The sequence below is a fragment of the Labrus mixtus genome, chromosome 3, assembly GCF_963584025.1.
Source record: "Labrus mixtus chromosome 3, fLabMix1.1, whole genome shotgun sequence".
In the NCBI taxonomy this organism is placed as follows: domain Eukaryota; kingdom Metazoa; phylum Chordata; class Actinopteri; order Labriformes; family Labridae; genus Labrus; species Labrus mixtus.
The window spans coordinates 15,747,522-15,762,781 of record NC_083614.1 but is presented as its reverse complement, the minus strand read 5'-3'; the positions used below and the strand labels follow the sequence as shown (position 1 = coordinate 15,762,781).

Genomic DNA, 15,260 nt, shown 5'->3' with positions numbered 1-15,260 from the left:
TACAAATATAAAGCACCAAATCAACCAGTGAAAAATGAAGTAATGACAGTCGGTCCATAAAGTTTCGCATGGAAAAAGCGCCCTCTGTTGGGCTGAACATGTAACAACCGATTATTTAAAAAAAAAAAGAAGAAAAAAAACAGGAAGTGATCCAAGTCGTTTTCTACATACTTTCTTACATTCAAGGTTACTGAAACAGAAGAAGACGAACCTGAATTTTAACAGTGCTTCTCTTGCAGCAGCTCTGTTTCCTGTGCTGCTGGTCCGACTGGTCTGACGTCATTAATTCACCACAGAAGAAGAAGGAGAAGATCTGGGTCAGGCTGAATGCAGGGCGGGTTGTAAATTAAACTTTGCTCAGAATTGCTTGCCAAAGAAAGTGTCCAAAGGTCCTCCAGTATCTGAACGCTTTGCAACGTGTTTATTAGTGAGTCGGTTTTTGCCTGTAATCTCTGCAGATTTGAATTTGTTTCCTCTTGAATTAATTCAATTCCTTTACGTTTTCAGATGGCTTCTGCATGGCAAACTGTCCTCTCTGTGCACCAGAGAATAGTGGACAATGGAGGTATGGTAATAATTATTTTTTTACCAATATATTCAAGTCAAGCTTGAGTTTTGCAGCACATTTTTGCATCATAGAAGACATATCCAGTTGTAAAAAAAACAGGCAGTGTGTGGGACTTTGGAGCTGCAGATGTGCTCCCCGACCTGCCATGACAATGAATGCTTTGTGACTTTTCACATGATTTGTCCCCATAACTTAGTTTTATGTCTATTATCTTGTTAGAGTAGGAGACAGAATGCGAAGTGAAATGGCTAGATAATTATTAAGTTCTTGTCAATATGAGACAGAATCTGACATTTCTTAATATTTCTGTGAATAAAATATTTTAGGATTTTTGAACATGTATTCGGTGCGAAACACTGAAACATCACAAAAAATGTAAGAATGTGTCATTGCAGAGTACAAATAAAGAAAGACCTTAAACAGAGCTGATTGTTGAATTCTATAGAGATGTGTTGTATCTGGAATAATGACTAAATAATGCTCAGAAGTTCCTGATGCAGAGCTCTGTTATGTGTCAGATAAGAGGACAGACCCGTGGCTGCTGGTCTACTCCCCTGTCCCTGTGTCCATCATCTTCCTGCTTTACCTGGTTGCCGTTTGGCTTGGCCCTCGTCTGATGAAAAACAGACAACCTGTTGACCTCAGACTCGTTCTCATTGTTTACAACTTCGCCATGGTCGGCCTGTCTGCCTATATGTTCTACGAGGTGTGTTTGTGCTGCTTTTTGTTGTAAAAGATCAAACACAGTGCTGATGGAAACATCAGCTTTTACCTGACATGTTGGCATGTTTCCAAAATGCTGTTTATATTCTTTGAGTTTCTGCTTCCTCTTTGGCTTTTCTGCCTCATGATATAAATGCTAACATGACTGTTGTACTTTTTTAAATAATTCTATGACTATTTAACAGTTCCTGGTCACATCCTGGCTCTCAAACTACAGCCTCCTCTGTCAGCCTGTAGACTACAGCACCAGCCCACTCGCAATGAGGGTAATAGTCATTACACATTTAGTCCCTTTATTGTGTTTGTGCATAAATCTAATGAAACAGAAGCCACATTTAGGACATCATTTACAGTAAAGCTAACAATGCAGTATGAAGCACAAGAGATACAGATGTTAAATGAGTAATGTGTAAAATTCACTTTTCTCCATCCTGTGCCGCTTCTAGATGGCCAGAGTCTGCTGGTGGTTTTTCTTCTCCAAAGTCATAGAGCTCAGTGACACGGTACACAGTGTTTGGTACAACATTTAAAACATCACTGCAAATTTAAGGTGTAAAAATGTGAAATGTTAACTTTAAGAGTCTTCTCTGTTCATCTCCATGAGCAGTTCTTCTTCATCCTGAGAAAGAAGAACAGTCAGGTGACTTTCCTTCATGTTTACCATCACGCCACCATGATCTTCAACTGGTGGGCGGGAGCCAAGTATGTGGCAGGAGGACAATGTAAGACAATTATGTTATGGGCTTAGAGTTTTAATAGGTTTCTTATTGTCAAAACAAAGCTAACAAAGAAATGGTTGTACTCAAGTGTTTGACTACCACTGTTGTCCAAATGTATTGAAATGAAATGAATGAGGCACACTTTTGAAGTGACATGTTCCCAGAGAGTCACTCTACTACTCACTACATAAACGTGTAGTCATCACCATCTTAAAGTTAAACAAATATGCCTGATTGAGAAACATTGAACTACAGTGAGCAGCTGTTAAGCTGTATAACAGAACTATATCATTAGGATTTAATATTAACTGTGGGAGGGCAATAAACACAAGTCTGATAAATAAGGGCCATAATAAAATATCAAGAAGTTCGCCCAGTTTATAATGTTTTTATAATATGTGCAGGTTTTAATTTACTGATTCATCTGAAGATGTCTGTCGTTCAGTTGAAACTTCTGGGTGAAGTACATTCTGTTTCTATGCTGATAGTTAAGTCAAAACTATAAACCAAAAGCATGAAGCATGCATTTATTGGAATAAATATGGAAAAAAAACCAGATGCAATAAAACGTCAACTTAAATAAAAGTTGCCGCTTGTTGTAATAATTCATATTATGTTATCTTAATGGCCAAATGCTATCTGAGTCCATTGCTTAGAAGTTGTTCCATAAATATCAAGCGCTTACTTACACTTTCTTTTTTTAATATAAAGCTCTGAAACTAAACTAAAACGAAACTAAAATATTACTAATAAAAAGTTGTACAATGTTATTCTGCTGCCTCACACTCTAAAACTCCACCATCAGAATGTAAAAGCTGCCCTGAAATTTTGTTCATTCTTTTGTTTATACCTCATTCCTGCAGCGTTCTTCATCGGCCTGGTCAACACCTTTGTCCACATCGTGATGTATTCTTACTACGGCCTCGCTGCCATCGGGCCTCAAATGCAGAAGTACCTGTGGTGGAAGAGATACCTCACGTCTCTTCAGCTGGTGAGTCTAGCATTAAAGAACTGTGAAGATTCAGACTCCTTTTTTCTTGAAACAAAGCAATGTGAGCTGTCCTAACTGCGTCCCCAGGTGCAGTTTCTGCTGTTCCTCGTGCACACCGGCTACAACCTGTTCACAGAGTGCGACTACCCCGACTCCATGAACATGGTGGTGTTTGGTTACTGCATCAGCCTCATCATCCTCTTCAGTAACTTCTACTATCAGAGCTACCTCAACAAGAAGAAGCAGAAATAGGACTGAAAAACACACTTTGTGAAAGAAGCCAACAAAGTCTGTCTGCAGTACTCATGAGCTTCCACTAGAGGGAGCAACATGTCTGGGAAATAAGTGTAAGTGAGCCACATGAACTTTAGCATTATTTTGTAATTTCTATAGAGGCACACACTTCATCATGATCATACAATTATTTATTATTTAATAGAGAAATGACAAACATTCAAATGACTGCTGTAAACAAACTGTACATTTTTACACATAATAATAAAGTAGGTTGGTTTCTCTGTATTATTGCTGAATTATTGAGTTCAGACCTTCCTCCAGAGATGAATCCCAAAAAAAGAAAAATCACATAACGAATATGGAAATGCAAACACCTTTTTTTCACTGTTACAACAACACAGCAAAATGATATAAGTTTGTCTACACTTCAGTCTAAAACAGATTGAAAGATGTAGATGACAGAGACAAACAGGATGAGGAGAGATGGCAGTTTTGTAATAATTACAGTGAATATATTGAGGCTGAAAAAACAGATATATATTCTTTGAGAACTGAATTATTCTCCACCAGAGAGAGAAATCATATGGATGCTGGAATGTTGAAGGGAACATATTACAAAAAAATGTAACTTACTTCCATTAATTTAAAGTGAGTTAAAATTCAAAATATGCTGGACAAAAAGCTACATTTAAAGGGTCATAAGGGTCTCCCGCTCATAACACATTGGACGTTTATTAAAATCCAGAACTTAAAGGAGCAAGATTAAACACAGAATGATGCAAGAGAGATTGAAAGAGTCTATAGTACAGGTCAAGCTCCAACAATACTGAATCCTCCAATTCCCATAATGCAACTCTATGTCTTTTTATAAGAACCCCCCAAGCCTGTTTAATGCCCACATACTTGAATCTCCAGGTCCAATGTAAGTTTGAAACAAAGGCTCACTGTGTAAATCTCAAAATATCCTGAACTACATTCCAGAAACACTGACATCACTATGACCTCACTATGACATCATTTCTGTTTTTTTTGTGTGGTTGCTAGTACTCATAAACCAATCATGTGTTAAATCAACTGTTTATCCCTTTTATAGAATGGAAAAGCAGCAAACACAAATTGGGGTTATTTTCTGAAACTAGGCTCACATAAGTGGTGTTCAGACAATACTGTAAGGAGTACAACTCAAAGAGTTTGAGACACTTTGTTTCGCCTCTGTGGATGATTAGAAAAGTGTAATTTGTAATTTAACCATTGAGAGTCAGGTAAAAAGTGTATGTCTGCTCCATCTTGCTGGTTTTCCTGGTGTGATAAGATGTCTGTGGAAAGACTTGGACTGCAGACTAGTAGAGGAGGTGTGCTGAAGCATGCCCTGCTCCAGTGCTGCTCTATGTCTCTGTGTAGACAGAAGACATGTGGCTCAGGCTGCGGTCGAAGCTGCCCACCTGGAAGAAGATGCTCTCCTCTGGGCTTGAGGAGAACTGGCACCCTGTGCCGCCCTGAAGCTCCTGGGTCATACTGAAGCCTGGAACAGATGAGATAAGTTTGTTTAGCATTTGATGACATCAATCAGGTGTTCCTTTATGGTTCTGGCATGAAGGCACAATCTCCACGATCACAGACTCGCAGAAATGAAATGAAATGCCTTCTACTGGTGTCATGTCAGTTATTTAAATTTTCTTATTGTCATTTCAATCATATAGCAGTACACAGTGAAAACCATTTTTGTTAATCTTACGCCTGGATGCTATGGAGTGGCAGAGGTAGTGTAAAAACAGAGCAGCATCAGCAGATCTACCAGTCATTATAAAGTGCAGCTAGTAGTATACACAGTGTATATTGTTCAAATAGACCTGAACATAGAAGGTCAAGAAGTTGCTATCCTACTGTGAACTTGTCATGTGTGTGAGAGGGATGATGCAGATTTTACAATGGCAAATTGCACTTTCTGTGTGTCCCCATTTCAGCCGACTCACCTATGGGATTTACCCAGAGTTCATTGCAAATTTGGTAACATGAAGAACGTGATTGCCCAGCCCCCCACTATTTATAAACAAATGTTTGCATATTAAAGTAGTATTTAATAAGTGTGATTTAAAAAAAAAAAGTATGTTTAATGGAGCATCTTGTTTTTTTTGTGCATGTGCCGTCATTTTTTAAACAATCTCAAGACCTCACAGACTCTCACACCACTCACGCACTGCACACCTGACAACACTTACGTTTGTGGGCACTCATTGGTAAGGGCTTCATGGTTGAGCTTGGGATTTGGCAAAAGACTCACCTTGAGTACCCGTGTTGCTGGTGGACATGTGGAAGCCGTTGTGTTGATGGGAATTATAGGCGTGAGATTCTCCTGGGACGTGGACGCCATTGACTGTCTGCTCCATCCTGTACGAGTCTCCGAAGTGGAAGCAGCTCTGGAAGCTAGCCTGGTATTCTAGGAGACAGAGAAAAATAGAAGCCAGACTTGATCGACTGCCACCAGTGTGTATGGTTGATTGCTTCAGATGTAAGTAAGCATCCCCTCCATCCAGCTGAAACCTGATGTGGATCTCAAATTTATGACAATACTATATTTGTGCTTTTTCTAACTGTTCCAGCCCCATAGTATGCAACATGTGTCCCAATGGTCTCAGTCTGTACGACCGCAGGAGTCACAATAATAGGAAAGCAGTCTATCGTGGAACACTTTTACGCAACTCCCCGACCGCGGCGTGGTTACAGAGACGTCCATGTGTAGATCTTTACAGGGAAAACTGTGTTTAAGGCATTAGGAAAAAAAAGCTCTGGACTGACAGCTGAGCGAGCCATGTTGGTGCTTTGAGAGACAGATGAATACATGAGCCAGCATATCGTTGGCTAATTCTGCGCAGGGAAAAGGCTTCCGGCGTGTGGTTTTCCCTGTTCTGTCTCTATGACTCTAATCTTCCTACGTCCTAAAAACACTCGGGGGCAGAATTGCTGCTCTGAGAGACGACTTCCTCCCTGCAAGGCCTTTCATGTGGGTCTGCTTCTACAGTAAGCGATTGAAAAAAGGACACAGGGGCGCTCTTATAGGAAGTTATATGAAAGTAATACCACCCGGCTACATGTTTCTGAACCACCTGCCACAGGATAAAAACATCAGGATATTAAATTGAAACGCCAATGAACATTTTTCAAATTCAAGTCAAAGCAGATTTCCTGAAACAAGCTATTCAGCAGGACGTCTTTGGGTCGGTCTTACCGTCATTGGAAGGCTGATGGTGGTGATAGTGAGAATAGGGCTTGTGTTGAGGGTGGACGTGCTGTTTCTCCAGTGAAGGAGGAGGAGGTGGAGGAGGCGTCCCTGTTCCCTTCATCCCTGGAGACAGGAGGGGACCCGACAACCTGGAGGAGACACAGGATTCATGGTTGATTTGTACATTTAGACATCTAGATCTGTTCCTTTTATAGACAATCTCAATCATATTTCAATAAAATCCTTCATGCTTTGTGACGTCCCAATCAAAACCGGTGCTACACACTGGCTCGGTAACCACACAGTCTGACAAACCCAGCAGAGCATTTTAGAGATCCTAAACATACAGAGGAAGAAACGTTCCAGGGCTGTGGAAACTTGGGCTCCCCACATGTAATCGTCCTCTTACCACATATTATGATCTTAAGTCAACAAACAGCAGAGTGTGCATTCAAGTAAAACCAACCCCCTCTTTACACACACACACACGCACGCACGCACGCATACACGCACGCATACACACACACACACACACACAGCCCACAGTTTCAGAAACTACAGGCTTTGTGTGGAGAGAATAAAGCATAATAGTGTTTACATGAAAGCCTTTTTGAGAAAGAAGAAATATAAAGCTGACATGTTTGTGACTTTGTGGACTCTAAGAGCCTACAGAACAACTCTCGTCACCGCAGCAGCATCTTTTTGTGGGTATTGATCATTTAAATAAAGTTCTAGTTCAGTGGTCTTAAATCTCAAAGTTCTTTAAAGTGGAGCATGACTGTCAAAACATCTGAGAGTTACACTGTGCGCTAAAACAACCACAACATCGAGATCAGAGAGAATGGTTGAATATTACAATAATACCAACTGATGGACTATCCACCACTTAGCATTAAAGCTAAACTGGTTCAACAACTCGCAGACTCTGCAGCATGCTTTAGTGAGTTTGTGCTGAAGCTGTCAGCAGAGACCACATTCTTTAAAACATATCATCTAACGTCAAAAGTATGCTGATATCATGGTGGTTGTTATTTATTTAAAATGTTCAGAGTGCACATCAAGGGGTTTTTCAATATTTGGAGAACAACATCATGTATTTTAAGGGGAATTCCACCTCAAATCAAAGTTGTCCAAACATTAGTAGAATTATAAAACCTCTTTTAAGACATGCCTCAAACACCTGAGTCAACTTTGCATAAAAAGTCCCCATTGAGGTCTCGCTAGGTCATGAGGAGTGACATTCCCATAAGAATAGCACAAGTCTGAATTGAATCTCTCTAAAGGAATACTTTGATTTTTCTCATAAATACCACTTCTTGCTGGGAGTTCAATGAAAACGGATACCACTTTCATGTCTGCACTATTGATGTGAGACGAGAGCCATGAGAAGGTTAGCTTAGCCTGGCACAAAGACTGAAGGGAAACATTAGGCCAGGCCAAAAGGAAACACAACAGCCTTGAGCAAAACCTCTAATGCTCAGAAACCAATGCATTATATGCTGTTGACCTAATCAATGCAAAGTATTTTTAATTACATGAAGGGCGGATGCAGAATTTTTGACCGGGTTGGCCTTATGAAGGGGTTTACGTGCAAACTCACAAATGTATAACATTAATAACGCCCTCTATCTCCACTAATCATATCTACTTTAAAGTCCTCATGAACTCCTGTGTTATCTTAAACGTTCATTTTTTCTGCCAGATATGTTTCAATAAAGCGTTATCTGAGTATTTTTACTTCAAAATATTCATATTTTCTCATCAAATGTCTGATGACTCATCCTGCACTAAGGGGTGTTAACACATTCTTTGACCAATTAAACAGTTTTGTCAAAGCTAAAGAACCAATCAAATTCATCACAACGTAATGTGCCGCCTTCTACCTTCTGATTGGTTCTATCCCGTTTAAATGGAGACTTTTACTACACCTGTTAAAGTTTCATACAGGATTTATATTCATGTGTATATATTTGTAACTTTAAGAAGTAACACTCTATTCTTAAATCTTTAAGGACTCAAAAATAAGGATGTTTGTTTGAACAATAAAAACTACTAACAGAAAGGAAATGTGCTTTGTTGAAATACAATGAAAAGCAGTCCGTTGCAAAACAACCCAAATAGTTTATCTAAACATTAAGTCCTGCATCTGAGAGGGAAAATAGCCAATCACTGTTTAGGATTTCAGGGTGGTCAATGGGGAGGCCAAATCCTGGATCCGCCCTTGGTCAAATGTGACATGTTAAATGTAAAGTTCCTGTAAGATGAATTTTGTTAAAGCTATACTAACTGTGTCTCACTCTTTTAGAAGTTACAGAGATCTTAATTTATTGCCTTCATCAGATCTATCTTCCTGGAAACACTAAGCAGTAAACCATGTCTGGTTTCTGTTCACTTAAATGTTAAAAATGAAAATGAACAAGAAATGTCAAAAGAAATGTACTCTTGACATGAAGTTAATAGAACAGAAATGTGCTTCAAATCCTGCCTTTAAAAACAGAACTGGCTAATCACTCCCAAAAATATTCAACAGCTACTTAGTGTCCTCTCATGAGTGCATATCAGGAATGCCAACACATAAACTGCTGCTGTATTACTATGTGCTGCTTTGCACCAGCATATGGTCTGCAGTAAGCGGTATATGAATGTGATGACAGAGTGTTGCTGGAGGCAGGCGAGCCCTCACATGACTGCTCGCTGCTGGCCTGGCTGGAGTCTCCAACATGACCTACTGCTTCATGCATGGGGGACGTCCCACTCAGTATCTTTCTCAGTATATGACATGTGGCAGAAAGAGTGTGGCTGGGGAGGGTTGATGATGTCAAACAAAGGTACAAGACGCTCAGTGCATTCTCTGAAGCTACATTTACTAAACCTTGGACTTAGCTCAAGAACCTTCAGTAGCTTTAAACTCTTGGTGCTTCTGCTATCATCAATTCAGTTCGTAAAACTGTTTAAAAAATACATTTTAGCATACTTTATTTTCCTGTATGTGTCCTTGCCTGCCTGGAGCATAAAGGTATGAATGTGTCCCATACAGTTTGGAGGAGAGGAAGGCAATTCTATTTAATACTGGTACTTCATTGTAACTTCACGTTTCTCCTTTCCACTACATTTATGTGGAAAGAAATAACAATATGCTATATTGGCACAAATATTTATTTATTTATTCACTTTTTTTATGGGATTCAATATACATAAATAAACTGAAACCAGCCGTTCAATGTATCAGTGTTTTTCTAGCAGGTGCTAATTTGCAAAACCCGTCCTTAGAAGGTGTAAATAAAAGATTAAAAACATTTAAAAAGGAAAAAGGAAAGGTTACAGCAGGAACCAACAAGACACACATTTAGCTGTGACAAAGCTACAAAAAAATCAAACATGAGAACAAGTCTGTTGCTGAACTAACCAGGATTTGGTGGCTCTCATAAAAGTTGTGAAGTTTGCAGTAAGTTTCAAGTGATCAGGTAGAAACTTTCAAGATTTTACTCCTTTCACAGAAAAAATAGGTTTGAGCAAAAGATGTTTTGAAAAAGGAAACTTTACAGTTTCCACTTGAAGCTGCTCTGGTGAATCTGTTGCTGCTCTGTAGTCTCTGTGTGTGTTTGCAGAAAGGCTGAGGAGCAAGTCTGTTCAAACTTTTAAACACAGAAGTCAATAACATTTTTAAATCGTGAAATCTTCTATTTACATAGAATGCTGCAGTGATGATGTCTTATTTGGTTGTAAAGGCCCTCTACAGATTTGAATACTGACTGGTTGGCCTGTGACCATGCAGTTTAACCAATGGACAGTCAAAGTGAAGCATCAGACTGTTTCTGATTTGCCAGTGTTTGGCAAATTTATATATTGAGAAAATATTGTCAGTTACATAATAATATGACTGACAAGATCAAAATGGGTTTATATTACTAACTTTATTGAGTTAAAAGACAGCATGGAGCATATGATGTATCCTCAAAGATTATACTGACCAAGTTCATATGAAATGGTTAGATTAGTTTCACCTCAGCAAGAAAGTTCAGTAAAATAATCCAGAACTGTAATAAGTAGTTCATAAGTAGTAAAATTCCTTGTGTGTGTAAGCCTACCTGGCCAATAGAGCCGATTCTGATTCTGATAATAACAGAGGAAGACACTATGCCAGCGTATAAAGACTTTTACTGCTGCTTTTTAAAGTATTTTACTAACACTAACACACTAAAAACAATGACATATGGAGATATGGAAATGTGAAAGTTTGGTATCGTCTGCATGTTCAAGATCTAAATACTCACAACTTCAATGTGTATGACATTGAAACAAGCAGAAATAGGGAACATTTTAGCAGTATAAAGTAATACATCTTTAAAATGTAGGTGATAAGATTGAGAGCTTTGGGAAAAAAGCTTGTTGGAAAATTCTTCTGCATTTAGGGTTTTCTCTCTGAGTACCTTCTACCTATCAAAATGTTCATCTCAATGTCAAGTTTAAGTACTTAGCTGAAAATGTACTGCACTTGACCTCAATGTCCACCTCTTCAAATTTGAGGAAGCTTGTGTGGCACCCTGTGTCAGTCCAGCTCTGAAGAAGCTAGCTGTTAGTGAGCGAGGCTAATCCACGGGCTGGCACAGGACCAGTGCGTGGCCATGTGGTCCTGCAGAGAGCAGCATTCCCCCAGGAGCTGCTGTCAGCACAAAGTCAGGAAACAGTTATACTGTTCATATTTTTACAAGCTGCCTCTATGTGCAGCTAAAGTGAATCATAAGCTAATCACTGCCAGCTGCCACCGACCCCCCCTCCTTCTCTTGCTGCTCTCTAGCTCGATAGCTTCTCAGGCTCAAGGTATGAGGGGAATCTTTCATAATCCACATTAATCTTTAACCTGATATTTATCTTCACTGACCATCCTGTACTACTCTGTTTTTTTCCAGCCAGCCCACCCACCCCCGTCCTACTGCTGTGAGAGAGTGATTTGACCTTTGACCTGTTGATTCCTTAAGGCTGAGTTTGAGGGAATTTTAGGGTGAGGCTATGAGATTGATGGACCTAATTATAATAAATGTGAGGAAGGTTGAGAGGTTAGCGTGAGCGTGGACAGACATATAAAATACCTTTTGTGCTGTCTCTAACAGACCTCTGTTGCATGAAGACAATGTTGGAAGGACATGCTAGCATAAACATTTATCAAGTGATGAGCTTGTAGTTTATAGGACCTCACTCTTTCTTACTGAAAATCCAGCTCAATGACTAATACCTAAGTTGAACAGTGAATTTTCCTGTGAGTAACATGGGAAAGCTGATGTCAATTTGGGAATGAGACATGGTGAAGTTCATGACCTAACTGTGTGCATGAAGTCCAGCCAAAACGACTTGTATTCAGGTTTGTCCTCACAGACTATTGTCCAAAAAACATTACAAGGTGATGAACTCCTGTTGTGTGCAAGAGAAGGGGCTCTTGGAGTCTTGGCTCTGTCTACTGAGGTGTGATTGGATGGAAAGAAACCTGAAGATTCATGAGTAGTCCTGCTCTGCTGCTCATTCATCTTCCTCCACCTGCAGCTCTCTGTCCCAACAGGGAACAGGGGGATCAGACTCCGTCCTACCACAGACACTACGTTCTCCACAAACACCAACTGCCTCCCCTCTCATCTGCTCCCATCGCAGCCGACCATTAAGCCCCTCTGATGAATGACGGGGGCTTCTTTGGCGCAGACCGGTGGGAACTCTTCTGGTTCTGGTTAGCAAGCTAAAGCTGTGCTTGAGAGACAGACTACAGCATCCTGGCTAAAGCTAAGCTAAAGCTAAGCCAGCCCCGGAGGCCCCAGTGTGAAGAGCTTTGGATGTTTTGGGGGCCCTGAGAGCTTTTTGTTAGTCCCAGAAAATAAACCGCACTAAACACAAAGGATCTGTCCGTAATCACCATCCTTTGTGCAAAATATCATATCATCTGAATCTTTTGCGTGTGTTAACTATTTGTGCAGACGTGTTAAATGAAGACATTAAAAACAGAACACCACAGAAAGTGTGACCGACTACATTCTAACATGAGCTACCTCCTCAAAAATGTTTTTGTTTGGGCTGCGAGATTGACATTCATTTTCGGGTTCACTGTCGAATGATAATGGCTGGGAGACAGACGGAGTAGAGTTACGAGCGGTGAACGTCCCCTTTAGAGCCCAAACTCTTAATGCAGCTCTGTGCCGTCCCTGCTGCCACTCTAATTCAATTAGCCTGCGTCAATCACTGCTGAGGTATCAAACCACCTCAGACTAATATTTGCAGAGGGGCTCTAATATCAATATGCAGGTAAAGGCTGTATACCCTCCCCTCTGCAATTATATAACCACATATGGCTGAAGCACTGAATGACAACATTTACCACCCATCCCACAGTGAGCGCAGGCCGCCGTGGTGGAACAGCCAATTCCATGATAGTTCCTACACACACACACACACACACACACACACACACACATGTACGAACACTCACACACTCGTGCACTGGTTCCATGCGGATTGCTGAATGTATTTTAACTGGCATATTTTAATATTAGCTTCAGCAAAATGACACTGGTATTTAGAGAGTAAAAGGAGTCTAAATGGCCCATTTGAGCCAGAGTAAACACATTTAGCTATGAGGTCAGAGGCTGCCACACTAGAGGCAGGTTAGTTTGATAATTTTGTCAAAATGTTTAATGTCCTGCTAAACCGTTTGGGAAAAACAAGTGCGGCGCTGATATTGACTTTGGCAGCAGCCTGTATACTCAAGGCTTTAAACATGTAAATCAAATGCTCCATCTTCAGGGTTAATGTGAGTAGACGTTTCATGCCCGACTTGTTGCTCTGTAGGTCCCTGCCACAACCCGCTTTTTGATTCCTCCCCCCACCCTCAGTGCATACTCTACGATGAACAGATAGGGCACCCGAGTGTGTCAGTATATGTGTAAGCCTTTAAGGTCAAACATCTTGATTTGATGAAATCTGCAAATTTGGAAATGGCTGCAGTTTTAATGCGACATTGATGTCACGTCACCAGCGTGAAGGTGTAGAGGGAAAGCATGAACACAGGTACTTAAGTTATATATGTTAGGAAAAATATGATAATGATATTATATGATGGATAATTCTCTCTCTCTCTCTCTCTCTCTCTCTCTCTCTCTCTCGCTCTCTCTCTCTCTCTTCTGCTCTCAGGGAAACAACACATCACCTCCTAGATGCTTCCAAGCCAACCAAAAGTCTTAGAGTGGCGCTCGGACATTAACATCCAGCCGGTTTCTCCGCCTCGGCCTGATGCTCTGTTTGTGCTGGAAGTCTGCTGTGCCTCACACCCCAATCATTCGCAATCATGTGTGTTTCCTGCATTACAATATGTAAACTCCTCTCACTCACACACACTCCCACACACTGAGACACACATGATACACAAACGCATGCATGGCTCTTAGAGTAAGAAAGCCTTCAAACTTCATTTAGTCATAAGTCCATTCTGTATATACTCCAGTTAAAGTGCATATACACACGGAGACACCCAAAGAGCAGACCACAGGGTTCAAATGAAGCATGTTTTCTTAACATGATCACTTTGCTAACACAGGGTTTATCATGCTTGATTCCATCCACTCTTTCTCAATGTTATTCAACTGTAAAAGACTGTTTTCCCTTTCTACCTCCCTGGTTTTTCGGCACAGTGATTAGTACGGTACACACTGTGCCTCCGACGACACTTGGGATGCGTGTTCCTGTTGAACTGGCTCTCTGGGGAAATATTCTGTACTAATAGGAAACATGCTGAGCCTTGCACACACACATGAGGAACAACACAGTTTCATAAAAATGAGTTGTTCATTTCTGCTGGGGACAGCGTACTTTTGAGACAGCGTTTTCCAAGCATTCTTGGAAGGTCTGAGGTATTCAATGTAAGAGGCAGCTTTATAAAAAGGATTATTTTCAGATTTCAGTTTAATTCTTCATGAAATGAGGTTTAAAACAAGACTTAATAGACTTAAGTGTCATACTTTGCTGCTCGTTCTTTAAAAGTATGGTCAGTTGTACTTAATTTAACAAGCATCAGCTTTTAGAGTTTTTATTCTAAAGCACTTTATTTCATGTTTTTTGTCTGATACCTCAGCATATTAGCCCCTAAATCATAAATATAAGGGGATTTGTACAAACTGAAGTGTAAGATTCTGGGAGAATCTGTTGATTCTTGTCATCCAAGGTTGAAACAGCTCACAATATAAACACCAACAATGATACTATTATCACACTGCTCTCATTAGAGTATGAATCATGTCCAGCCAAAGAGTTTGGTCATCATGCTGATGCCGCTGTCTCCAGTGGAGAGAGGGGACCTTATGCACACTCAGTGTGGTGCCAGAAGTAGAGCTGGTGATGTGTCATGTTGACCCCGTGGTGAGCAGCACAGCCCCTCTCCTCATGAGGGATGCTTCAGGGGTTGTAGAGTTGAGTTTGTTTCCAGTGTCACGGCCAAATGGGATTGTCAGCAGGACGGAGAGGCTTAACCTAACATGATCTAAGAGGGTTTGCCCTGCTGTGATTCAGGATGATTCAAAGGAGGGAAACAATGGAGATCCAGAAGGTCCAAATTTGTGAGGATAAAATACTGTAAGCGTTATAAAAGAAGATCAAAGTTGAAGTGACCTTTCTGTGTTTGCATATTTAAGTCCATACATTCATGCTACTGTGAACATACACATATATTAAGTGAAGGGGAATGATTGTGACATGAGGGCCTTCACTTATTGAAGATGTTGCTCATTAGTTTAGCCTTTTGGTAACTAAGTTTTTAACTCGCCTTCTTAC

The 15,260-nt window shown here is 40.4% G+C and overlaps 2 protein-coding genes across 4 annotated transcripts in view; one reads left to right on the top strand and one right to left on the bottom strand.

Moving 5' to 3' along the window:
* The first annotated feature begins 141 nt into the window (after positions 1 to 141).
* On the top strand, positions 142 to 3,523 carry elovl8b (ELOVL fatty acid elongase 8b). 2 transcript variants are annotated; one of them, XM_061033273.1, is made up of 8 exons: positions 142 to 341; positions 508 to 565; positions 1,087 to 1,274; positions 1,477 to 1,557; positions 1,738 to 1,794; positions 1,899 to 2,013; positions 2,874 to 3,001; positions 3,089 to 3,523. In XM_061033273.1, exons 2-8 carry the CDS (start codon positions 508 to 510, stop codon positions 3,251 to 3,253), a joined length of 792 nt encoding a protein of 263 aa, XP_060889256.1. In that variant the 5' UTR covers positions 142 to 341; the 3' UTR covers positions 3,254 to 3,523. The 2 variants fall into 2 exon arrangements, with proteins under 2 accessions (XP_060889256.1, XP_060889255.1); XM_061033272.1 differs by having other exon boundaries at positions 142 to 427.
* The window catches only part of LOC132960900 (zinc finger protein GLIS1), a 75,146-nt gene continuing 63,294 nt past the window's right edge, over positions 3,409 to 15,260 (bottom strand). For both annotated transcript variants that reach the window (XM_061033270.1, XM_061033271.1), the window contains exons 9-11: positions 6,465 to 6,607; positions 5,520 to 5,675; positions 3,409 to 4,760 (exon numbers count right to left, since the gene is read on the bottom strand). In XM_061033270.1, coding sequence (XP_060889253.1) covers positions 4,624 to 4,760; positions 5,520 to 5,675; positions 6,465 to 6,607 — 436 coding nt within the window. In that variant the 3' untranslated portion in view covers positions 3,409 to 4,623. The remainder of the gene's footprint in view (positions 4,761 to 5,519; positions 5,676 to 6,464; positions 6,608 to 15,260) is intronic.

Coding starts and splice junctions, on each gene's coding strand:
- elovl8b (XM_061033273.1), top strand. CDS start 508: ATGGCTTCTGCATGGCAAACTGTCCTCTCTGTGCACCAGAGAATAGTG. Junction 566..1,086: donor GAGAATAGTGGACAATGGAG/GTATGGTAATAA, acceptor GTTATGTGTCAG/ATAAGAGGACAGACCCGTGG. Junction 1,275..1,476: donor CTGCCTATATGTTCTACGAG/GTGTGTTTGTGC, acceptor ACTATTTAACAG/TTCCTGGTCACATCCTGGCT.